The following is a 25,665-nucleotide window of genomic DNA, read 5'->3' as shown; positions in this document are numbered from 1 at the left end:
GGGTATTGGCCTCAGCTGGTGATCTGACCTCAGGAGTTTGCATCCCTGGCTTCCTGGTGGCAGAAATTGGGAGGCAGGACTAGGAAGGGAATGCCTGTGGCTTGGAGGAAGCTCTTAGTTCTTAGAATCACAGAACTTTAGTCTTAGGTCATTTGGTTCAACCTCTGCCTTTAAGAAGTGGGGAAAGAGATCTAGTATTTTGCCCAGAAAAACCTCAGAAGACCTCCCACCAATCTTGTTTTCCCTCTCCCAAAAGCCTGAAGTTGGAGGTCACTAGGCTTCTGATCTCAATCAAAATATCTCTCGGAAGCATTTATCCCCTCTCTTTCAGCAGCATCATCTGAATAGTATACTCTGGATAGATGATGGGTTAATATTGCTACATAGAAACTCATGGAAAGCATAGTGCTTGGCCTCTAGGAACTTACAAATCAAGACCAAGTGTTTAAAAATGATTTGCACATGCCGTCAAGTCAAAAGAAAGAGAAAGTTTTAAATATAGCTTTTATTTGAAAGCCGAACCAGACATTAAATCAAAATAATTTTTATTTTTTTGCTTTTGCTTGGACTTTCCACTTCGTATATGTAGATGCTCTAAAATTATGATTTAGATTTAGGAAAGTGCTGATTTTGGAAAGTGGATGTTCGTTTTTCCCCAGGGTGCAGAGGAGTCAGAGTAGGGAAGGAAGGATGACATCACTGAGCACCTCCTGCAAAGTGAGGATTGTCATTCCCACTTCTCTGTAGGACTCTGCGGTGCAAGGATTCCCCATGGTTAGGTTGCTAATAGTTGTGTGTGTGTGTGTGTGTGTGTGTGTGTGTGGTTTGAACCCAGTTCTGTCATCAGAGCCACACAGGCTGCTAAGAAGCAGAAAGTCTGGCATTCTGGGTCCCAGTTATCAATGTGAGATACGGCCAGTTAAGTTCAGAAGGAGGTTATCTGGTTCAAGCCTGCCTTTTACAGATGGAGGAGCCGAACCCCTAAACGACAGAGCAACCAGCCTGCAGAAGGGCAGAAGGCAGTGTATGTGTGTGGGCCAGGTGTGGCCCAGCGCTGACACAGGAAGGCTGAAGTGAGAAAGGGTGATTCCATTCAAGAAAGAGAAGGCAGAAAAGTGGCTATTCTCATTCCCACACTCAAGGTGTGAATTCCTTTATTGAGTCATAGTAATTTTCCAAAAATTCTGAGTCCTGGTACTTTAGGCTCTCAGCCCAGTATTTATCTCTTTGTCCCAAAACTCCACACCCTTCAAGGTGCCTCACAGTCCAGCAGGGAGTGGGGGGCTCCCGCAGCTGCACATCATTCTCTGTCACCCCTGGCCCCCGAACCCCTGGTTCCTTTGGTCTCACCTCTAGACCACTGTGACTTTCAAAAACTTCTTCCCTGGCACTTCCTCACTGACTGACAAAATCTTTCCCAAGGCATGGTCCTTATATTTACATTTGTACAGAGCTTTTGCTTTTATAATGTACTTTCTTGCCCAGCTTCTCACTTGATCCTCATAAGCACCCCAAGTGAGGTAGGAGGAAAGGGATTATTACTCTCATTTTACAGGAAAGAAGACTGAGGCTGCCCTCTTGATTCTCCAGTGTCATCAGCAAACATTTATGGGTCTAAGCCTCACACTGGCTCAGCAGTGCTCCTTTGACACAGGTTCTAGGTTTTCTCCTTTTCTTCTCACGTTTCCTGGAATCCCAGTGGGTTTTACACAGCAGGCACGCTACAAATACAGCTGATGATGCATGGCTAACCGAAGGCTGCAGTCAAAAGCTTTGTGTTGCTCTGGCGGTGCCCCTCTAGACTCCTTAGCTGATTTCCAAGTGAATCGCATGCCACTCCTGTCCCTTTCCTGTTTATAATTCATCGTCTAATCAGATTTTTCAGGGGACGTAAGTTTGCAAACTTCCGTTTTATCCAAATGGATCTGTTTTTCCTTGCCTAAATGTTAGGCATCCAACCTGATGGGTTTCACAAATTAATGTAATTTATTTTCCATTTTGTCAGTGCAAAACAAAGGTATTCTTAAGACAAAGCACTGAAGACCACAGTCCTTCCTCCTCTTCTATTTCTTGAGTCAGCAGCAAGTAAACAGTTTTGTAAACATGTGTGGGTCTACGTCCTTGTGTGTGTGGACCCGCTGCTTTATTCCATCCTTAACTGGTTTTGTCCTAGTTAAGTACCAAGTGGCCTTGTCTTAGTCAAAACGGAGATTCCCGTAGCATCTGGACTTTCATCAAGGCCCGTTTCAGTTGCTCGTAGGTGACGAACATCACCACATTCCAGGCTCCCAGACGCAAAAAGGAGGGTGTAAATCTGATGAGAGAAACAACCACATGGTCAGGTGGGTGGACTTGAGTCCCGCATGGATCTATGTGCTCCCCCCTCGGCGCTGGTGCCACAGGACCAGCCTTCTGTTCGTCACGAGCATTTTCTGAGATTGTTCAGTCATTTTCTTCTCTGCTGAAGGAATTTAGGCAGAAGCTGGAGCTGGGAAAGGAAAGAAAACTAACATTTTGAGCCGTGTTACTGTGTCAGGCAGTTAATTCTCACAGTTCTATCAGGTAGCTATGATTGTTGCCAGTTTTTTCTCTTCAGAAACCGAGGTTAAGTAGCTCAGTTAAAACCACCTGACTCCACTCTGCTGCTGGGTGTTTCTGGGCTCATTTACAAGCTGAGTGGCCACCCCTGCGGAGACCCCAGCCTCCAGCTGGAGGCCCTCCAGGGCGAAAACAACGTGACACCAAATTTAGCTACTCTGCGGAGAGCCTGCCAGTGCTGCGGCAGGTAGCGCGGCCGGGCGAGAGCCCCACCTCGGCTGTGCTTCACAGGCTCGGGGAGCGGCCCGGCCCCCGCTCTTCTTCAGCCTCTCTCTCTGCTAATCCCCTCCTGGTCCTCAGCTCCTGCCAGACGCTTCCTCCCACAGCTTTGTCCATGTTGCTCCTTCTGCTTGGAATATCTCCTTCTCTCCTTGCTGGGCTGTTCGCTCTTGGCTCCGTGGGACTCAGCTTGGGCACCAGAACCTCCCACCAAGGCCTCTCCTGAACCCTCAGCCTGGGCCCCTCACAGGGCGTATAGCACGGGGACAACGAATGTGCACTCTGGCGTTAGACCTGGATTCACATCCTAGCTGGACCAGCTTCTTGAACTTAATCTTTCTCAGCCTCGGCTTACTTACTTGTAACATGAGGACAACACCACCTACCGCAAAGAGTTGTCGAGAGGATTAAATGAGTTAAGGTACAGCACATAGCACCGGGCTCGGTATTAGTAAATCCTCAATAAATGTCCCTTACTGGTTGGCTGCTCTTCAAAGGAAGCACAGCACAGGGCCCAGCACCCGCAAGATGCTCAGTGAATGTTTGCCAAGTGAAAGTACAAACCGAGACAAGTGGCCACAGCTGAAGAGTGAAATGATGGAGGCACTTACAGGCAAAGAACTGTCAGCTGGAACTCAGTTTTGTGACGTCATCCCAGGGTCGAGAACGTGGTTGCTTGTTGGGCCCAATCTAACGCTGGGCGCCAGAAGACTATCTTCAGTGGTGGAGGTAAGAGGGCCAAGCAAAGAGCTTAGCGTGGGACGGACAATGTGGGTGGTATCTGATGGTCAGGGTTTGAGCCGTGGCTCTGCCGTTCAAACTTTGTGAGCTGGGACAAGTTCCATGACCTTTCTGAGTCTCAGTCTCTTCCCCAGTAATTGTGGAGAACACGGCCCAGTTCATGGGGGTGAGATAATATTTGTGAAGTGCTTAGCAAAAGGCCTCATACTTAGGGACTTAGCAGTCATGATGATTGTTGATAACTACACTATAGAGTGCTGCCTTGGTGCTGGGGACTCTGGGATGTGGAAGATGTATACAGTTGACCCTTGAACAACACAGGTTTGAACCGTGAGGGTCCACTTACACACAGATCTTTTTTCAATATTAAATACTACAGTACTGTATGATCTGCAGTTGGTTGGATCCGTGGTTGGTTGAATCTGTGGATGTGGAACCAGGGATATGGAGGAACCATGGCAACGGAGGAACCTCATGTATGGAGGGCCGACTATAAATTGTCCACGTATTTTCAACTGTATGGGGTCCATGCCCCTAACCCTCTCATTGTTCAAGGGTCAACTGTGTAAGCCACAGTCCTTGGCTGCAAGGAGCCTGCGCTCTAGCATGGGGGATAATTTAAACTTTCAAATGCTATAATATTGATACAAAGTAGGAAGTGGTAGATCCCATAAAAATGGTGTGGAGGAAGTATCGCTGAAGTTCACAGAGGGGGATAATTTACACCTGAGAGTGTTAGGGAGGAGGTGGCATTTGAACTAGTCTTGAAGGACAGCTAAGATGTAGAGCATGTGGATGGCGCAGGAAAGGCATTGCATGCAGAGGGAACAGTAAATGCCAAGGCAGAGAAGCAAGAAAACATGAAGCACATTGGGCACTTGGGCTGCTGACTGTGGTGATCCACAGTGATGGCAGTGGGTCAGGGAAAAGTCTCAGGATTACCAACCACCTTTCCCTCCTCCTCCCCTGCCCAGGACGTTTGGGGATGGCACTTTGACCTATGCCTAGACACCTTTTTTTCGGATAAGCCTCCCTGACTCTCCAAATCATATCTGGTCCACTCTTTCTAAAAATCATTTCCGTAGGTCTTTATACTTGTCCTTTGCGGCATTTACACCTGTGCTGTTCACCAGTGTGTTTCCAGGTGGACCCATGGTAGACATAATCCACATGGGGGGAAGGAAGGGAGGTGGGGAGGGAGGCCTGCTTCTCTAAAAGGGAGTACTGGCAGCAGGAGGGGAGGCTCACCCCTTATAGAAGGCTGTGGGGCCCTCCTGGGTCACCATCTTCAGCATACAGTCGAAGGGGCTGCGGTAGTGGCCTGGGGGTGAGTTCATATACCGGGTCTTCACCACATCCACTGGGGAGGCCACCACTGTGGCACAGAAGCCAGCTCCAAAGGCAGAGATGAAGTGGCAGGGGAAGTTGTCTGTCACAGGTTAGGGAAGAGCAAATATTGGGCTGTGAGATGAGGAGTGCCCTTGCTTTCTGTTTCATATGTGTCCATTGTTTGTCCCTCATGAAATTGTGAACTCCCTGAGTGTAAGGATAGTGTTTTCCAAATCTCTCACAGTGCCCAGGGCGGACCTCTTGGTAAGGACATGTAAAACAGAACTGGGCTGTCCCAGAGTTGGAAGGTAATCCAGTCCAACCACCTAGTTGGAGGAAACTGTAGTCAGAGAAGGTGACCCTTGCTTAAAGGTGCACGGGGAGAGGTGGCACGGGGCTGGAAGCCAGGTCTCTGGCCTCTTGTCCGGGGTTCTTTCCTACTCCTCATAATGATGTACTGGGCACTTTTTGCTGGGCACTGCACCTCCCTCTACTCTTTCTAAAGCCCAGTTGCCTGTGGGTGGTGCCCACTCTCTGGAGTCCCGGGTTCCCTCTCTGCTATGGGAGGGCCGTCTGCCTGGAGCCCAGGGCCTCACCGGTGAGCAGGTGGTAGTCTAGCAGCTTCTCCTTGATGACGTCGTAGGTCACCATCTCAGCACAGTTGATGATGGCATTCCTCGTGATGTTGGGCAGAGTTCCTGTCAGGGAGGGGGTGGGGCTGATGAGTGGGGAAGAGGAGACGTGGACCCCCTGGCTGCAAGGCCACAGGCCCCAGGTTGGGGGACATGGTGCCCCATTCCAGAGGTCTCAGAGGAGCCCACCTCAGGTGGGCAGATTCCATACTTTCCTTTCTGATGTTTAAAAACTCTCAGGTTATCCGTGTCCATTTTAGAGACAAAAAACAGAGAGGCCCCCTTGTGTTTGTTTGGGCCACATTTCAGAGGATAATCTGCAATATCTATCAAAATTAAAATATGCCTTCCTGAGACCTGGCTAGAGCCAGAAAAGGAAGCCTTTCTTTGGGAGAGGGAGGCTGGGCTCTTGGAACAGTGACAGGATGTAGCCCTGGCAGGGCCCTTGGAGAGCGTCAAGACCACCTCCTGGTTTCACAGATGAGGGCCAGGCTCCAGGAAGGCACACAGCAAGTGAGGCTGTGACCCAGGTGTCCTGCCTTTAACCCTCACTGGGTCACTGTTTCCTCTGCAAGATTCATGTGAGCCCCGGCCGCACGTGGGAGAGACAACAGCATTTGTCAAGGTGGCCACCACTCAGACACGTAGGGAACCCTAAAGCCTTGTTCCCAAGGAAGCCCCCTCCTCATGGCTGCTTCCCCCAGTGGCCTCTGTTTCTTCTCCATGCCCTGCAGTCACCCTCATAGGCCTTTGCTGGGGAGGCCCTTCCCTCCCTCTCTGCACACCAGGAGCCGGCTGAGCCTTTGAGGCCCAGATTGTGCGTCACCTCCCCCTGCCCCAACCCCCAGCCCACAGGGCCTCTCCTGCCTCCGGCCCTGCCCCTCCACGTGAACCCAGCACATCCTGCCCTGTGGAATGGCTGCTCCTTGACATGTCCCCTCTCCTCTGTGTGACTGTGAGAACCACGAGGATGTCTTCTATTCATTTCTCTCTCCCTCACAGTCCGGCGCGTGGTGAAGAGTTGGCAAACTGAACTGAATTTGGGGCAGGGTGGCGGGTCAGCTGGGATGTTGCAATGGTTGGGATGTTCCTTTAGAGTCGCTGGAATACACGTGCTGGGAGCTCCCCCCTTGCCCAGTTCCCTGCTCCAGCCCTAGGGTAGGGAAATCACTGCCCAAGACCCCCTGAACCTGGAGTCCAGACCTACCTTTCCACAGGCCCCGAACCCCTTCCTCCCTGGCGATGGTCCTGTAGGCATCCATTGTCCCGCTGTACTTCCTATTGCTCCCGGGCCCAGCTTGCACGCTGGCCTGAAATCGGATCTTCACCACATCCGTGGGCTGGGCACAGGTCACTGCCATGGCCCCGGTGGTGCAGCCCGCCAAAATCCGGGTAGTGATGCTGGAGTCTGGAGGGGAGGAGAGTGAGTGGGCCAGTGTTCCGCCACCCAGCACCTCTCTGGGCCTGATGCTGATCTCTGGGGGCTTCCCCTGCTCGATGCCTTCCTCTCTTGGGCCAAGGTTCCAGAGCCTCCTTAACGGAGGCTCAGAGTCTCCTCATGGGCATGTTACCAACTTCTCACGCCCCAGCTCTGCCTCTGAGTCTGCACTGCCCTGGTCTTCTGACCCACAGCCTAGATTCTGCTTCCGCCCACCCCCTCGGCACTCACGGTCCGATCCCTTGGGGGTGTAGAACTGCTTGACGGAGTCGTAGAGGCCAATGCGGACGGAGGCGAAGCTCATCTGGCGCTGCAGGCCGGCGACCAGGCCTTTGTAGGGGCTGCGGGGGCCCTCGGTGCGCACCATGGTCAGGATGGTGCCCAGCACCCCGCGGTACTGCGCGCTCCGGGCCGCCTGGTTCTCCCCCTGGATCTGAGGGACACCCCACAGCGGTGTGAGGAGCTGGGTGGGGGGTGGACGGGGCTGTGTGCAGGGGGGCCTGCTTGGGGCTGGACCTCGGAACAAGCATGATCACAGCGTCACATCCCAGTAAAAGTGACAGTTTTGCATAGCAGTTTCCAGCCCACAAACTGTTGTACACAGTGTGGTGTTGGATCCTCAGGGAAAACAGAGGGTGGTTTGTTTTTCTTGGTACAAGTTGTCAGTGGCTTGCCCAAGCTCACCCAGTAATTCCTTACTTCTACTTCTCACTTTTTGGCTTACAAAGCAGGGCAAGGCCATGAAGGGCCCTGGCACGTCCTGCCAAGGAATTAAGATCTTTTGGTCTTGGGTGATGGTGATGGGGAGGTGGCGAGGCAGGTTCGTGGGCAGTGGGGTGAATGGCCTGCTCAGGGTCCGCTGTGAGGAAGAGCGAGCGGGCAGACACTGCAGGTGCCCCGGTGGAGAACTCAGCCCCTCCGCTGATGGGAATAATGACCCTCGGCCAAAGGGCGCCTACCTGCAGGCGGACCTTGGCCGTGTCCAGTGGGAAGGTGAGGAGGTCAGCAAAGCAGGCCGCTGTGCCCGCCCCCAGGAACTTCACAGCCGTTGTGGGAGGCACCTCCGAAGGCTTCAGTCCAACCATGGTCCCAGGGGCTCTGCCCGGTCCCTCCAGGGCCCAGCGGAGGTCCAAGGAGAGAGGCTGCTGCACAGCCCTGGGCTTCAGTGCAGGGAGGAGGCTGCAGGAGACAGGCCAGAGGAGGGGATAGAGCCCATGCCCTCTGGGCCCGTCCCCAGGCCCCCCTCAGCATCAGGAGGGTGTTTATAAGGGAAAAGCCTGTGCATGGCTGTGCTTAGCTGTGTGGATTTGACTTATACGAACACGTCACTTTCCTCCCTTATCTCTTGCCATCCTCACCCTGCCCCCTCTCCCCTCCCGGTTGGAGGTGGGTCTTCACTGTATAAAGGCTCAGGCAGGGACAGGCAACCCCCCAACCCCGTTCTCCTTCCCCAGCCTCAGGCTGCTTCCTGGGGAAGGCCTGCTTCCTGAGGTGTATGCAGAGAGAGCCTGCCAAGTCTCATCACTTTAGGCCCTGCCGTCCCAAATCAACAAAATAAATGTGCCTCGTGGCTCAGTTAAACTGCTAGCCATCTTGGATGCGGGGTTGTAGTTGTTGTTTCCTCCAAGCCTGCCTGAATGTACTCTTCTTTACTTAAAACAAACACAGTCCTTCTCAGCCTGTGATTGCTTCTCTGTCACTAAAGACATTTAGCCTGTGACTAGAGATGTTTCCTCCCGACACTGTAGGACTCCCGGGCTGGTGTTCTGCTGTGGAGGGACGGGGTAGGGGGGGCGGTGACTGACCCTGGGCCCCTCTGCTGCTCGGCCTCCCCAGGGCTCTGAGGGGGACTGTGCCCCCTCCCTGCCCCCGGGAGTGCACTTGTGCCTGCACCCATCTTACTGCTGGTGGACCAGGGGCATGTGTACATGAGGGTCCTGGTTTAGCCTTGGTTATCTTGGGAAGCTGGCACAGGCCTTTGGTGCTGATGCCATCTCTTAGCAGTTCATACCCATGGGCACCCCAACTCACACACTCGGCGCCCCCCAGTGTGCTGGGATCCTGGACCCTTCAGCATTGTCACCCCTGGAGCCAGGGCCAGTCCCACAGAGTTAACTGTTAAGTGGGCAGAGTGTGTGCCCCCTTCTCTACAGTAATGGAAAAACTCTGGTCCTGTGGTGAGGAAACCTGAGTTCCTGCCCTGTCTTCATGGCTTACTAATGGGTGAGGGACATTAGATACATTATTTAACCTCTCTTGGGTAAATGGGAATGATATATTACCTATTCACCCGTGGTGAAATGGATTCCAAAAGATAGGGGTGACCACTTGAGGCTTCTTTCAGGACTGTGGTCTACAACTCTGGTTCTCCCTGTCCTGTCTCTTCAACCCACATGGCTCCCTGGACTCTTATGCTTGCTGTCGCCTTTCCCTAGAAAAGTCTGTTTTTTTTTTTTTTTTTTTTTTTTTATTTTTATTTTTTGGCCGCACGGCATGCGGGATCTTGGTTCCCCGACCAGGGATCGAACCCGCGCCCCCTGCAGTGGAAGCGCAGAGCCTTAACCGCTGGACCACCAGGGAATTCCCGAAAAGTCTGTTTTTAAGAAGGAGCTGATGTTTCTAATTCATGCTAAGGTGTAAGTGACTACCTTAATGATCAGCTATTTCTTGACCACTATGGCAGGTACTAGGGAAGGAAAGATATGGAATGAATCATGTTTGGCCCTTGCCCCCAAGGAGCTTACATTCAGGAACACAGATAGGTGTAGAATTATCCAAAGGGAACAAAGGAGGTGAGATGGAGGATGGGTTGAGATGGGAGCTCACCAGCCACTGCATCCCAGTCTGGAAGCCTGGGTCATAGTGTGGAGGGACAACTTTTGAATCCTGCCCCGGGGAAGGGGGTGCTTTTATTTTGATCTCTCCCAGCATGAAATTGCACTTAACATTTTACTTTTATTTTTAAAACTTTTAAAATTGAGATATAGCTTACATATAAGGATTGTATGCATTTTGACAGTTACTGAGTCATAAAGGGAATTGTGCACCGATTCTGGAATGTTAGGCCTGGACAGCAAATGCAGAAGGAGATTTTCTGGATGGGGACCTAACCTAGTGTCCAAGCATAATTCAGATCATGTCACTCCCCTGTTTTAAAGCTCTCCAACCGCCCTCGCCCCGCCTAGTTATTCAGAACAAAGTCCAAAGTCCTTGTTGTGGCCTATGGACCTCCCTAAGACCCAGCTCATGCTAAGTTATGTGCTTGGCGCTCCAGGAAATCTGGAGATGAGTAAAAACAGTCTGTGTGACCTGCCCGTGGGGAGCTCTCAAGGAGTCTTGTGGGGGCATTAGACACACCCACACATAACTGCAGTGCAAGATGGGCTGGATCAATGTTGGAAGGAAGGAACCATCAGGAAGGGACCCAAAGGAGGGATAAACCCTCTCTCTTGTTTGTGAGGTGGAATTAGGACAGTTTCATGGTGGGGGGTGGGAGGAGGGCCTTGAAAGGTGGGCAGAATTCCAGCAGCTGGAGAAGTGGGAGGGGGGTTCCAGGTGCAGGGAAGGGCATGCGCTTGTGCGAGAGTCCAGGGCACCGCTTAGGGTAGGAGGAGGGAATGGCTGTGGGGCGTGAGGCTCTTGCAGTGGAGTTTTACACGCAATCTCACTGAATTCTCACAGCTTTCCTGAGAGGTAGCTTCTCCCTCCTCTCGCTGCGTTTGGATGAGCAAATGGAGGCTCAGAGGTGTTGGCTTGCTCAGTGTTACCAGCCACCAGTGTCAGAGCCTGGTTCACTCTGCTCTACTGGGCTTGAAACAGCCCTGGAAAGAGGCCAGGACAGCATTTAAATCCATTTAACAGGTGAGAAAAGAGAGGCTTAAGATGGAAAGAGACTTCCTCAAATTCACAGAACTCCAGCCAGGTTCTTGTGGTGGCAATAAGGCCCCCTTCACCGTTCCTTCCACTCAGGGGCCCCAGTGGATGTGGTAGGGTGGATATCCACCGTCTTGCTTTTTTGTTGAGGGCATTCAAAGCCCTTTAAATTACATGCAAAACCCCTCTCTGGGGAATTAAGTGCTAAGCACATAGAACAAGAGCTTGGCGAGGAGGGCTGGGTGGGTGGGCATCGGTGTCCAGCTTGGCAGAGGGAGAAAATGTGCCCAGAGAGGCTGAGACCGGTGCACGGCACGCAGTCAGGCCTCAGGCTCCCTCTGCAATGCTCCTCCCACAGCCTGTCTGCCTGCCTTTCTGTGCTGCCTCCCTGAGAAGGTCCAAGGAGGATCTGGCCCCTCAGGAGGCTGGCGTGGAGCTGAGCCTGGCTGAGGGGACAGCACTGCAGGTGTGCGGGGGGGACACTGTCCTCCTTCCCCTTGGCCTGCAGAAGCCCAGCAGCTGCCAGGCAGGCTCAGTCCCGGCAGGGAGGCTCTGGCTCCTCTGTCTGCGGCTGGAATGAAGGTGCCTGGTTGTGTGTGGGAACAGCTGCCAGTGCCTGCATCCTGTCAGCCTCCCTTCCCTCAAGCCCTGGCCTTTCCCCTCCTCTGACAGGAGCTGTGCTGCTGGGCACCTCGGCTTCAGGAATCTGAGGGCCCGACTCTCGGGGCGGGGAGGCCCTTGGGAGGTGTTTTCTCTAGTGTCTCTGGCTGGTTGTACAAGTGTCCCTTTTTCAAAACCTTGGTGGCCACCCAGGCTCTAATAGAAGAGTCCTGCAAGTTAGGTATCTTAATTCCACTTTCAGAGTTAGGAACTGAGGAGCAGAGGTGGGGTCCCCCCCAGGGCTGTGTGACTCACTGCATTCCCTGCCGTGGGCCGCTGGCATGGAGTGTTTGCGATGGGCCAGGCCCTGCAGGGAGCACTTCGTGGGCTTTGCCTCATGGGCTGGGTCCGTGTCCCAGGGGGAGCCTGTGTCCTCTGGCCAGAGGGGCTGAACCATCAGGCACGGCTTCTCTTCTGAACCTCCTTTGTCCTCAACTGCCTCTGTCCCACACCTTCTTTAGAATTAGCTCTGTTTTTTTTTTTTTTTTTTTTGGCCACGCTGCACGGCATGCGGGATTTTAGTTGCCCAACCAGGGATCGAACCTGTGCCGCCTGCAGTGGAAACGTGGAGTCTTAACCACTGGACTGCCAGGGAAGTCCCTAGAATTAACTCATTAACTGCAATGGTTTCCTGCCTAGATGTGGGGGGGGGGTCCCAAAGCAGGGACTGGGGCTACTTATTTTGGTTCTCTGTACAGCCTGGTACAGGGACGGCCCAGGGCCAGAGGGGTCCAGGGAGGACCAGGTGACCAAGGGACCCCACTTGCTGAGGTGGGAAAATGGGCAACAAGATCTGAGATGCCCACAGTGTTCTTTGGTGGAGGGCCTCAAATGCCACAGCTGTACTTAATCTAGCGAGAACAGGGACTGGTTGGTGTCTTCAAGTTGAGAAATGACACCATGAGACCTGTGTTTGGATCGGGCTGGTGCAGGTGTCAAGGATGGACTGGAAGGGAGCAACTGGAGGCTCAGAGACAAGTGAGGTTGAAGGGATGGTGCAGCAAGAGGTGTTGGAGCCTGAACTTGGTCAAGAGCAGCAGCCAAGGGTGAAGCTGGAGCCTATTCCAGAGGCTGTCCTGAGCCCGCCACGGGAGGTGGAGTGGATGGGCGTGGACTCAGGTGGGGAGGGCTCTAGACTGTCACTGATCAAGTGTGGGCAGGGCAGGGGGGAGGCCACGATGGTGGACACAGGCAGGGGCCCTGAGGCCAGTGCTCCTTAACCTCCTTCCCCCTTTACTCCAGCCTCCTGAATTGGTACCCAGGGAGCCCTAGCAGCCAGAAGAACTTTCCCACTGGCAAAGGTGAAGCGTAGAGCAGACCCTCCTTCCTGTGCTCTGCTGGGGCACGTGAGGGATGGGGCATTTCAGCCTGCACGCCCAGAGTCGTGGTGCCCCATTAACATCTGCTGAGTGCTTCCTGCACCAGGCACCGTGCTGAGGGCTTTACAGGCATTGACTAATTCAACCCCTTTATAAGGCATACAAGGTAGTTGCTATGATTGTCCACATAAACAAGGGCCCTGGGGCTTTGAGGGCTTCAGCTAATCATAAGGCTAATGGGATGGAGCTGGGATTAGAGCACAGGTCTGTCTAGCACCTGTTCCTGTTCCACCACCCAGAGTCTCAGACTTCAGGGAGAGCTCAGGATCCCTGAGCTGCTTGTTTACAGAGTGGATTCTTGGCCCTCAGCCCCGGAGATTCAGGTCTGAGCTGGGGCCTGGGAATCTGCATTAGAAACAAGTTCTCCGTGGTGGCTCTGAAGCAGGGATCAGAAGCCCCTTTTCTGAGATACGCTGCCTGACTCCACCCTCCTGGCAAAGCCTCTACTGCATCCCCGCTGAGGAAGCCGTCTGAGCAGAGCTGGGGTGCCCCCCCACTCAGGAGAGGGGGCCTCATGGGGAAAGGGCTTTATGCTCTGGGGGAATCCTGGGGACTCTGGGCCAGACTAAGGAGAAAGCCACCTCTTTATCTATGGGGATTTGCAAAATCACAGCAGAGGCAGCCAGCAGGGCAAGGGGGAAGTGAGTCCTGGGTGAGTGACACAGGAGTTGGGGTGGAGTCCCAGCCCCTCCATAGTGCCCTCATCAGGGCTGCCGTTCCCTCATCTTGACTCCACCTCTACCGGCTGTGTCCTGCTATGGTTAGCGACCCCTGACAGCTCCTGGCTGCTCTCCGTAGGCTGCCGCGAGGGGAGAACATGGAGGAGGAAGGTGGGGTGGAGAGTGGGGTCTTACCTGTGAGTCCAGCCAAAGTGGGGGAAGCATAGGGTCTCTTTAAGGCTCCTTAGGGCTCCATCCCAGGAGGTGGCAGCAGGGACCTGATCACCCCTCTGTCATTTGCTGTCGTCCCTGCAGCCTCTGGCTTGGCACCTGTCTTTATACACTCTGGCTGACCTGAAACCTTATCCTGGAGAAGCTAGTTGACAGCCTGGTCACTTGACCAGAGGCGGCTGGTGAGGGGCAGGGAGGTGAGGGGGAAGGTCGGAGTTCCAGATCTGCTTCAGCTCCCTTGACTTGGGGTTCTTTAAACTAGCCCTTTCCAGCTGATGAAAGAAGAACTCCCTCGGGTGATGAGGGTATATATGGGGTGGGGGGTTTGGACTTGTCACTTTTGAGAGTCCAAAGGTCAAGGCTTCCATGATAGGCTGGGCAGGGCTCTCCTGGGCCTCCTCTTAGTAATAGCAATGATGATAACTCACTTCTTGGTGCCTACCACGTGCTAGAAACTTTACATACATTATTTCTATCTCTTCACAACCCTATGAGGTAGGTACAATTAGGAGTCTAAGTTTTTTTTTTTTAAAAAAGCTTTATTGAGATATAATTCCCATACCATATAATTTACCTATTTACCTGGTACAATTCAACGGTTTTTAGTGTATTCACAGTTATGCAACCATCAATCATCACAATCAATTTTAGAATACTTTCATTACCCTCCCCAATATCCCCCGTACACATCAACAGTGTCACTTCCTTTCTCCCCTCCCCACAACCCCAGGCCATCACTAATCTACTTTGTCTCTATAGATTTGCTGATTCTGAACATTTTGTATAAACAGAATCACACAATGTGTGACCTTTTGTGACTGGCCTCTTTGACTTAGCACGATGTTTTCCAGTTCATCCATGTTGGAGCATGCGTCAGCACTTCATTCCTTTCCATGGCTGAGGATCCATGCATTTTGATGCTTAGGTTACAGAGGGGAAAACAGCCTTAGGGAGGGACAGTGACTCACCCAGGTCGCAGTATGTGGCAGGGCCTGACTTGCAGCCTGCAAACTGTCATGTACTTTGGACCACTGTTCTCTATGATATGACACTTGGGGGCTTCATCATGGACACCCCTGAAGCCAAAGGGCTCTGGGGAGGGTGTGAGTGGTGGGGCGGGAAGGGTCCCTTGCAGCAGCCGCTGAGGCCCCGTTGGTAGACACGGAGGGTAAGGGGTGGGCGAATCTGAACCTGGGATCCAGGTGACTGAGGAAAGAGAAGGGAGGGGCAGGGGGCAGGGGAGGAAAAAGGGAGAGAGGTGGGAAGGGAAGGGAGGTAACTGGGTGGGGCAGAGGAGCAGTCAGAGGCCACTTCTAGACTTGGGCGCAGAGCCATGGCCACGGTCACAAGTCCAGACACTCAAGTGCAAAGGTCCTCCTCCTTGGAGCAGGCCCTGCCCTAGTGTCAGCAGAACAGGCGGTTGGGTTAGTCCTATGAAGGGAAGGGGCTGCTAGGGCTGCTGAGGTGGGGGGAGCGTTCTGGAAGTAGGTTCTTGGCTCCACCTGAACATGGCAGTCTGGAGGTGGTGGGTGAATTGCAGCCGGGAGGTGGGGAGGGGTAAATAGTAGGAACCCAAACAAGGGGACAGTGGGCCCTGGTGAGACCCAGAAGGAGGGCAGCTTAGCTCACGTGGGCCTGGGAGCTCTTCGAGGGCAGGGCCAGGTCTGTCTGCTTTGGCTCCGTGTCCCCAGAATCCAGTCTGTGCTAGAAGTTCCAAAGCTGGCTGCCATGGGCTGAGATCAGCCAACCTCCGGGTGATCAGAAGCACCCATTTTCAGGGCTCTGTGGAGGGAGTGCTGAAAGGGAAGTAGGGAGACACTGGCTAGTTCTGTTGGTGGTGGTGGAACAAACATGTACCTCATGCCCTTACCCAGTGCTGCATGCTTGGCAGGGCGTTTCTCGTCTGAGCTGTTACTGCAAAATAGATCCAACTTCTGGGGAGAAGACACTGGTAAATAACACACTCTGTAAGTGTAGGGGGAGGTTTTCAGACCCTCAGGGTGCCTCTGTGTTATCAGAGGCCGCCCTCAGCCTGGGTAGGAGTCATGCATGTCCTTATCCTAACTCGACCCCATCAAGTTATTTACAGGAGCTGCAGCAGGATTGGGAAGGAATATTCTTCACCTGAGGCTTAACCCCTCAGGCCTGGGCCCCTAGGTTCTCTGTGGCCTCAAGGGAGGCAGAGACCTGGGCCTTGAAAGCTCCTGGCAGACAGGCAGCTGGTGAGCTGAGAGGGAGACACTGGGGAGGAGGTGAGCTGGCAGGCCGAAGGTTAGGGGGCCGAGACAAACAGATGAAGGGGGACATGCTGGTCTGAGTGCACTTGACCGATGAGGAGGGCACCCTGCATCACCCTCTACCCTCTGGGGCATGTCCTGCCTCAGTTAGTGGTGAGCCTGCCTATCTACTGACTTGCTCCGGGTCAGTGGGGGAGGAGTGGGTGGGGCTGACATTTCCTACGCTTCCACGAAGTGCCAATTGCTGGCAAAGCACTTTCACAAACGTCATCTCATTTAATCTTCTCAACAACCCAGTGAAGCTGGGCTTGTCATCTTGCTTTACAGATGAGGCAACAGAGGCTCAGATAGAGGCGCGCGCAGGCAAGCCGGAGGGGACCTATCAGGAAGTGGCAGAGCCGGACCCATCTCTGCTCTCTCCCCAGCTGGACCGTGGCCCTGCTGGTTCCTCCCTGGTCTCACCCCCAGACTTAGCTCTTCAAGGAAGCCTTGTCTGACTGCTGCAGCCCACATGGTTTCCTCCATGAACTCCCCAAATTCAAAGCACTTAACTGACTGTATTCTGGGCACAGAAGCCTTGTGACACGTCTGGAGGTGTCTTGTGTGATCTGCTTCCTAAGTACATGAACAGAGGCAAGTCACTTAACTTCGTTGAGCTTCAGTTTAACTATAAGACGGGAATCATAAGATGTGGGTTATAGAGTTGTTCTGCGGACTGATATGACCTGTGCTTGGGGGTGGAAAGCAGGGCCCTCCACGTAATTCCCTCCCAACCTTCCCTCCCAGCCACTCTGCACATTTCTGCTCCCTTCTAGTGCTCCCCACAGGCCCTTTCTATGGTAGCTGCTTGAATGTTTGGAGTCTGACAGTCTAAGCCAGAGCTATGTACTCATCCCAGAGAGATGGGGCATTCTGAGCGGGCCTGTGCCATGAGCCCCATTACTGTGCTGATAGATTTGAGGTACCAGCAAAGGAAATACTAGGTGTCACCCTAATCTGGATCAACCTAATCTTTGGAGGAGTCAGAAGTCTCATGGTGACCGTGGACCACCCCCCCGGTTCCAGATGAGCTTCTCCAAGGGATTGTATGGTCGCAAAGCTTTCTCTCTGGCTGTTAGAGCACAAGCAAATTTCTGACACTGCAGTCCAGTGGCCAACCCGGGAAACACTTGTGCACAGAATACAAATACCAATATGATTTTATTCAAACACAGGCAGGAACAATGACCTTCAGAGCTGGGTAAAAACAATAAGTTAAAAGCATGGTTAGAGTTTCAGACAATCAGATAAAAAGTTTGAAGGAGGTAATTTCCCCCTCCTCTCCTACTGATTATTTCAACACAGCATAAAAATAATTTTTTCTGTAAAATACCCTTATTCCCAAGCAAATGAACTGGAGGTCGGCCCTAGGATTTCCCTGGCTATGCACGATGAACAAAATCTCCACCCACCCTCCCCAACCCTTAAGGCAAAAGGGCCTATCATCATATTCAGGCAGAGGGTAGGCTCGTGTCAGCAGGAGGCTCTGGTCAAGGACACTGGGAGGAGTTTCCCAGCCGAAAGATGCCCCCTTGGGTCCCTTGGTCAAAAGACGGGTGGGCCACTTGGGCACTGGAATCCAACATTTCTAGCCTTTGCCTCACCATCGGAGGAGGAAGCTGAAGTCCTGGCAGGTGGACAGTGGGCTGGTCTGTGACGCTCCTCTAGTCTGGGCTGACTGGTGTCCAGGGACAAGGCTGGTGGTGGTTTCAGGGCTTTCATAGCCCTGAGGCAAGCCAGACAAAGCTGAGGGTGAGTGGGTGGGTGGTCCTTCCCTCAGTCTCTTGGGCTGCATTAGTCTTTCTGGGAGTATCGGGAAGAAAATATCCGTGCAATCCTGCGAGTTTCTTCCTCAGACAGGCTGGGAGGCAGCGAGTTAGGTCTGGGACGACAAGGCCTTTGGGACAGGGCTCCCCTGGTGGTCTCGCTCTTGCCCTGGAGAGGAAGAGGTCAGCTAGGTTAGCACTGCGCACATGGCACTGCCTAAAGATGACTTTGACTCTTGTCTTTTGGTCCTTTGGCTAATACTGGTATAGAGCTGACTGATTTACAAAGCACTTTACATACCTGAGTGTGTTTAACCCTCACCTCGACCCCACAGGTTGGTACATGGTTCCCATGTCATGGATGAGGAAACTACAGTTCAGGTGAAATAAACTCAAGGTCCCACAGCTCGGAGTAGCAGACCTAAGATGTAAACCCCTGTTCAGACTCCTTCTGTGCCTCTGGAGAAGGAGGGGCAGTTTCCTCCAGGACATCCCTTCTCTTGCTGCATGTGTCTAGACAAGTCATTTGTCCTCGAAGTGTTACTGTCCCGCGTGTGACCCTGCCAGGGAGAAGGTGCTGGTGAATAATACACTCTCCGTATGGCCCTGGGGAGTTCCTGGAGCTGCCAGGTGACATGAAGCACATACCCACAGCCCTGCTACCAAACATCTCCCTGTCTTGGGCTGACTGGGTATCACGAATTTCCCCTTTAAGGTGCGTGCATTTGGGTTATGATATCGTGGTCCTCTGGACTCCTCTATGACTCACCCATTTGCTCCTCCAACCCTTTTGTTTGCTTGTTTCTGTGCTTATTCTGTGCCAGGTTCCTGCCCTGAAGGAGCTCAAAGGATACAGGAAAGCCACCCCAGGCAGGTGGCTGGCAGCAAGGCCCCAGGGAGGAGATGGAGGCCTGGTAGAGGAAGAGGCAGTGCTGAAAGGACATGGGAATTGCCCCGACAGGCAACCTTGGCTGACTCCACAGCGTGCAGCCTGTCCCCAAATACTGAAGGCACATGCACCACTCCCTAGGCACCAAGAATCAGCTTGGTGGAGACCCTAGAGATTAACACTACTTCCCTGCCCCTTAGTAATTCTGCTAATGGGAAACTGAGGCCCATTGCTTGTGGGAGTGGAGTTGCTTGTGGGATCAGTAATATTCAGTAATTCCTTCTTTCCTTCACTTCTTTAACCTTCTTACTGCCTACTGTGAGGGGGAGATAGAGGTGAACAGTTCTCGATCTCCATAGCTCAGAGTTAAGCTGGGGAGACAGAGAGAGCTATTCAAAGAATTAGAATAGCAGCCAGGAAGTGATAGGGGGAATGGAAATCAGGCAACCTTGAGGGCCCCTGCCAATCTGGAATTCTAAATGCCGAGGGAGTGCATACAGCCTGACAAGCTCTCAGCACTGACAGCCCACAGGCAGGTTCTCTTTGCGGAGAACCAAGAGCAAAGTGGAGCTGGAGGCTGGACACGCCCAGCAGAGGTGAGCACACACAGCTCCCCATCTTCCAGGCAGGCCTAGGCTAAAAGGGGAGAAAGGAAACCCACCCTGTGCTGGTGTTTGTAGTTCTTCCTTTCAAAACATGGGAGGCACCTGCAACCCATAATGCCTCAGGCTGGGGAGGCCAGCCACCCAGCCACTGCCTGAGGCCCTCTCCCTCCAGACTGGACGCTCCTGCAGGGCATGGCCTGACCCTGATGCTTGTGACTCCTACTGAGACAGGTCCAAGATGGGAGCTTGGTAGCTGATAGGCCAGTGAATGGGTCAAGCCACGGTGACCAGAGGCTTACATTAATTGGGGAGGAGACTGCCTCTTGTAGCAAATATCTCATTCAGTCATTCTTTCATTCATTCCAGAACCAGTGATTGCTCAAGCTAGAGGGGAGACGAATGCTGACCTACCCAGCAGTCACAAAGAGGAAGCTTAGAGCCCGGGAGCACAGAGAAAGAGCAATTCATGACAGCTGGGAAGGACAGGGCGGCTTCACGCAGAGGTGGGATCTGAGACGCACAGGGTTTCAGCAGAGCTGTGTGTGGGGTGAGGTCACTGCACTGGAGGGGCAGCATGAGGACGGGCCTGCACCTGCTAGCTGGGCTGACATCTGTGAACCAGCCACAGCCAGCCTCCCAGTACCCACACCTGGGCCCAGCAACCTAGTGGGCCTTATCTGCATGGCCCAGGCCCAGGGACAGGACGGGGTTTGGCTCTGTGTACTGGGCAGGGCAGAGCTGTGGAAGGTCAGCAGCATGTGGCTTTTGTTCACCTCAAAAGGGTCTAAAAAACATCTTGACTAGTAGTAAAGTCTCTTTCTTCGTCAGGGTTGCTATCCCGAGACGTACAGCCTTGGCGGGTCTGGGCAGAGGTGTAGCTGCCCACAGCAGGGACACCCCTCCATGTACCCACCACTCCTCTGAAAATACTCCCATGCTCCTGCTGGAGCTCTGGGGGCACCAGCAAACTGTCACCGTAGCTTATGGTTTGAGGAGCCTCGGCCTTCCTGGGGAGGCAGGAGGAGCCCACATGGAAGCAGGACCATCAGACTGAGGGGCTGCAGGGGCCTTGGAGTCTGGACAGTGGGTGTCACACGTGGGGTGAAGTCCCTGGGAGGGTACTTTCAAGAAGATGGACTTGAAACAACATGAAGGTGGAATCTGGACAAAGAATATGAGAGAGGATGCTCCAGGTGGAGACGTAGCTTGAGCAAAGGTGCGGAGAAGGAATTTATTTGCTGGGAAAGCCAGGGGGATGGGACTGGCTGACTGCAGGTATGGAGAGCAGAAGACAAACCCAGAGAGGGAGGCGCTCAAGTTCCTGAATGTCTGGGGAGGAACTGACCATAGCCTCCTTGGACTTTCCAATGATCTGGGGGCGTGGGGCTGCCCACTGTCCTGGGGTGAAGGACAGAACAGGCTTTACTGTGGTCTGGGTGTTAAGCCTGGCAGTACATGAGGGGCTCTGATTGTCCCATTAAATCCATCCAGCTCTCCCATTAACTTCTCCCACTTCCAAATATGGGGACCTACTCTTTTCTGGGCACCTGGACACCCAGGCTTCTTGGCCTATTGTTTGAGACAGACGTCTCAAAGGAGCCTTCAATGTCAAAGGTAGAACTCCACCAGAGAGAAAATAAAGCATCAGGGGAGGAGTAAGGAGCAGTGGTGGCAGGAAAATATGGGGCTTCCAGGGGTTCCTCAAACCAAGAGGCTAACCCTGGTGGGGGAGTTGGTTCTAGTCCTGGCTCTACCACTTCTTAGCCAAGTGGCTTTGGGCAAGTCACTTCCTCTCTGGGCCTTGGTTTCCTCATCTGAAAACAGATCAGGATGAGCAGATAATACAAGAGGAGGTGCCCTGTAACCCAGGGACTTTTCCCGGCCCGTGGCTCCCTCTTTGGCCAGCTCCCTGTGATAGCATCTTCTCCAAACGCTCTCTCAGGAGGCTCCAGCCCTCTTCTTTGGGCTCGAAATGTGAGCTGATTCAAGCCACTGTGTTCTGGGTTCCCTCCATCCAGTCCCCAGATGGATATCCCTACACAGGGCACATGTGTCCAGGAGGGTGGCAGGTGCAGGTACCCCAATTTACCCCTGCTTCTGGGTGTCCCTGGGACTTTCTCAGAGGGGAGGCAGTGGGGTGGAGTGGAAGGAACACTGGTCTGTGGCCCAGCACAACTGCCCCACTTGCTTGAGGCCAAGACACTTTGTCTCTCTGGGGCTCAGTATCTTCATTACCAAGTGGAGCTGAGAACTTGTTTGCCTCCTTGCCCCAGGTCTGCCGTGAAGCTGAAATACAATTCAGATGTGACCAAGGCTCTGGCCAGATACAAAAGCACAGGGGCTAAATAAGCTGGAGACACCAGCTGCGGAGAGCAAAATGAAGCCCTGCTGTTCTGAGACCTCACTTCAGCTGGAGTAGAAGTGGGGTACAGCACCCCCAAAGGCATGCCCAGGGCTAGGCCAGGACTGGCCATGCTCTCCCCCTACCATTGCCCCCCACCCAATGAACCCCTGGGCCAGGCATCAGGACTGAAGTTTTTTTTTTCCAGAGCAGATCCCTTACATGACATAAACACTGCCTCAGGGGCTGGAAGCAAAACTTTCCAAAGAGCTGAAAACAGAAAGTAAACAGCCGGCTGGCTCTGGCTGGCTAGGATAGGGCTGCCAGCAGACTGCTGCTTCAGAGGTGAGTGAGGCTCGGTAGGGCCACCTGCCTTGTTCAACTTTCACCTCCTTGGCTGCTGCCTTCCCCTGTGGTGGCTCCCAGAGTCCTCTCCAAAGGCTGGGACTAGGACTTCCTTGTGCTAAAGAGAGTAGCAAACTCAGCAGCTGCAACTAGGAGCAAGGGGGAAGCGAGGATAAGACACGCAGACCAGGGGCCCAGCCTTAGGAGGCAAATCCTAAATCTGACCACCTAGCCCAGCCGCAGTGTGGCTGGGCTCCACGCTCTGAGCTCACCCTCCATTCCTGCCTTAGAGTTCTGGTCATGTGGTTCTCACTACCTACACGCTGCCTCTGTTCCTCCCCACCCCCCGATGCCTCCCTTTCCTTCCTCCGAGAAGCCTTCCCTGACAACCGGCCTATTCCGCAGGGCCTGGGTCACCCCCTCAGCCCGGGCCTCAGTCTCCCAATCTACACCGTGGAGATGCCAGACTAGATCAAGGCTCTTCAACCTTCTGAACCCACTCCCTGCCAGTGAGAGGGAAGGGTTAAAGTGACACTCTTGGAACTCCTGGCTCCTCCCAGACTCTGGCCTCAGCGCTCAGGCAACTTGAGCCTAGCACCTGCCCAGCAGACCCATAGGCCCTTTCCCTCGCGGTGCCGGCCAAACTGCATCTGGGCCAAGGTGGGCACCAGCCAATTCTGGCTGCTTCCCCTGACTTCTGTACACCCTTGGCCAGAGAGCTCATCTCCTCCTCAGAGCTTTGTGTGGCCTTAATCAGAAGCTCTTTGACCTTTGGGACTCCTCCTGGGGCTCTGCGGAGGGCTAGGGACTTGGTAGCTAAAAGAGGTGAGGTAATAGGTCAGGGCTTCTTGCCCCAAGATGGGCAGCTCAGCCATCAGGCCTGGACCACAGGCTGAGAAGAGGACACCAGGCTCAGGAACTTCTCTTGGACTCCAACCATCTGGTCTGGTGATTTTGTGGAGGACTGGGTTCCTCTACCAAGACTGTGTTTCTCTTAGATGGCTCTGGGCTTGGGGAAGGGAAACCAAGGGACAGAAGAATTCTTTGGGCTCCTCAGAGAAAAGCAGCAGCCTCAGGACTCAAAGGCAGGCAGGCCACGGACTTCTGAGGCTAGGGCTCTACCATCCTTAGGTGGGGGCAGTGGGTCATCCTGGGCCTCTAACTCAGGGTCTGAACTGAGCACACAATCAACTGCTAGGGCCCTAAGCAATGCTCTCCATCCTTCTGGGGCTGCCCTGTGGGGTCTAACTTCCTGGCTCCCTGCGGCTCCCTGCGCCTGGTGCTAAGCTTTTGATGATGTCCCTATCCCTTAGCATTTTTTTCCTACTAGTCCCCCCAGAGTGTAACAGCACAAGAGGGGAAGTTGTCTCAATAATAATGATGATAAAAATAACAATAGTTAACATTCATATAGTTCCTACTATGTCATGTGCTAAAAACTGCTCTAAGCACTTAACATCTTACTCAGTTAACCCTACACAAGCTCTAGGAGGCAGGTACTGTTTCACACATTTTTCAGGTAAAGGAACTGAAGCACAGAAAAGGTAGGTAACTTGCACCAGGTTACACAGCCCGAAAGTGGCAAAACTGAGCTCTGAACTTAGGCTGTCTGGATTCAGAGGCCATGTGCCTAACCGCTATACAAAACTGCCTGGTAGGAGAGAAGAGGGACGTATAGCCACAAATTAAGTCCGTGTTGCCTCCTCAGACGGCCAGCAGCAGAGCCAGGGCAAGAAATCAGGTTTGGGCTTCCCTGGTGGTGCAGTGGTTAAGAATCCGCCTGCCAATGCAGGGGACACAGGTTCGAGCCCTGGTCCGGGAAGATCCCACATGCTGCCGAGCAACTAAGCCCGTGCGCCACAACTACTGAGCCTGCGTGCCACAACTACTGAAGCCCGCGCGCTTAGAGCCCGTGCTCTGCAATGAGAGAAGCCACTGCAATGAGAAGCCCACGCACCGCAACGAGAGTGGTCCCCGCTCGCCGCAACTAGAGAAAGCCCGCGCGCAGCAACGAAGACCCAACGCAGCCATAAATTTAAAAAAAAAAAAAAAAAAAAAAGAAACCAGGTTTGCTGACTCAGCTCCCCAGCTTCCTGGAGTGCCTCGATCCCGATGATGTCTGAAACACTGTGGTCTGGCCAAGTGGAGGTGAGAACTCTAAGGTGGGGGTGTTGGACAACTCAAGGCTTTCAAGGGGACACTCGTGCCTGGCCTTGTTGCCGACCTCCTGCCTCCTACATGCACGCCTCATGAACAGTAGCATCTGGCCCCAGGCCTGTGGTTAGTCCAGGAGCTCAGAGGACAGGTGGATTCTTGCTCTTTACTTCTGATTCCTATCCTGACTGCTTTGGTCCAGGCTGATCTCTGCCCAGCTCTGACCTCCTCTCTAGCACATACTGTTTGTACTTCCCAGTTACCAGATTCTGTTGATTCTCTGAGAGGTTTCTTTTCTCCAAATCCACAGCCTTCAAAGCCTTTCCTTCATCTTTGCTGAATTCTACTCATGCCACCCTACATGGCTCTGTCTTCCTTTCCCTGTACGCATTCTCTTTGTTTTGTTTTACTTAAGTACTAATATAGGCTAATGTCATTTGAGAAAGTTAGTGAGTGGTTTGGTGGCCAGTGCCTCTCAAGGAACTGTGACCTCCCTGAAGAGCGTCCATGGCACCACGTCTAGCACTTTAAGCACGACGGACGCTTGGTGGAGTTGGTGGAACTTACATATAAAGCTTAGTCCCCTGGGGAACTGTGAGCTTTGGTGGGGGAAGGGACCACAGCTCCTTCTCTGACTACTTCTGCACCTAGCCCAGGACTATGGCTTGGTAACTTGCTGAAAGATGTACATTTCAAGTTTGAGGCCCAAACTACTTTCCTACTCTTTGGTCTGCCTGTCCTCAGACCCACCTCGGGCTCTCCTAGTCATCGATGGTAAGTTACTGGAGGGTTCTGAGTGGAGAAGTCACATGATTTATTCGATGATTTACTTAACATCTTAAAAACTTAACAGGATACTGTATGGGGAATGGGGGCAAGGGTAGAAGCAGAAAGGCAAGTTAGGAGGCTCCTGCAACAATCTAGGCGAGAGATAATGACAGTTTAGACCAGGTAATGGTGGGAGTGGTGAGCAGTGGATGGAACTGAATTTAGAGGTAGAGCTGCCAGAATTTCCTGGTGGATTGGAAATCAAGGCATCAGAGAGGATTCCAAGGGTTTTGGTAGGAACAACTAAACTAGAAGGATAGAATATCTATTAACTGAGATGGGGAAGACCAAGGAACAGATCTGAGGAATAAAATCTGGAGTTGAGTTTGGATATATTGAGTAGGCAGCTGGACATACGAGCCTAGAGTTAGAGGAGAGGTCTGGGCTAAGATAAGCATTATGAGTCTTCGGCATATAGAGGGGATTTAAAGCCTTGAGATCAGACAGGATCATCTAGAAAGTAAGTGTAAATAGAGAAGTCTAAAGACCACACACTGGTCACCTCTATTAACAAGTAGGGGAAATGAAGGAGAACCAGCAAAGGAGGCTGAGCAGGAGCTGCCAACAAGGGAAGAGGAGAACCAAGAAGCACTGATGCCTTAGAAACAAGTGAAGAAAATGTTTAAAGGAGAGAGATCAACTGTGTCACATGCCATGGCGAGATCAAAGAAACGGGGCACTCAGATTTAATAACTGGTTTAG

At 53.0% G+C, this 25,665-nt stretch overlaps 2 protein-coding genes across 5 annotated transcripts in view; both read right to left on the bottom strand.

Annotated features, from left to right (window-relative positions):
- Window positions 1–15,201, bottom strand: part of UCP3 (uncoupling protein 3) — a 29,935-nt gene extending 14,734 nt beyond the window's left edge. For 2 of the 3 annotated variants that reach the window (XM_082411324.1, XM_082411323.1), the window contains exons 1-6: window positions 13,724–15,201; window positions 7,917–8,136; window positions 7,189–7,390; window positions 6,727–6,927; window positions 5,484–5,585; window positions 4,807–4,987 (exon numbers count right to left, since the gene is read on the bottom strand). In XM_082411324.1, coding sequence (XP_082267450.1) covers window positions 4,807–4,987; window positions 5,484–5,585; window positions 6,727–6,927; window positions 7,189–7,390; window positions 7,917–8,042 — 812 coding nt within the window. In that variant the 5' untranslated portion in view covers window positions 8,043–8,136; window positions 13,724–15,201. Of the gene's footprint in view, window positions 1–1,120; window positions 2,315–4,806; window positions 4,988–5,483; window positions 5,586–6,726; window positions 6,928–7,188; window positions 7,391–7,916; window positions 8,137–13,723 lie in introns of those variants that run through there. The other variant, XM_082411322.1, reaches the window with a different exon arrangement.
- A 1,976-nt stretch (window positions 15,202–17,177) lies between these two features.
- C2CD3 (C2 domain containing 3 centriole elongation regulator) overlaps window positions 17,178–25,665 on the bottom strand; it is a 126,845-nt gene continuing 118,357 nt past the window's right edge. Inside the window, exon 33 of one of the 2 annotated variants that reach the window (XM_082411219.1) lies at window positions 17,178–17,970. In XM_082411219.1, the coding sequence (XP_082267345.1) occupies window positions 17,830–17,970 (141 nt within the window). In that variant the 3' untranslated portion in view covers window positions 17,178–17,829. The other variant, XM_082411220.1, reaches the window with a different exon arrangement.

The sequence above is a fragment of the Balaenoptera physalus genome (genome assembly GCF_965194825.1).
Source record: "Balaenoptera physalus genome assembly, chromosome: 10".
Taxonomy (NCBI): domain Eukaryota; kingdom Metazoa; phylum Chordata; class Mammalia; order Artiodactyla; family Balaenopteridae; genus Balaenoptera; species Balaenoptera physalus.
Note: the sequence above shows the minus strand (reverse complement) of the source record. Positions and strands in the feature narration are given on the sequence as shown.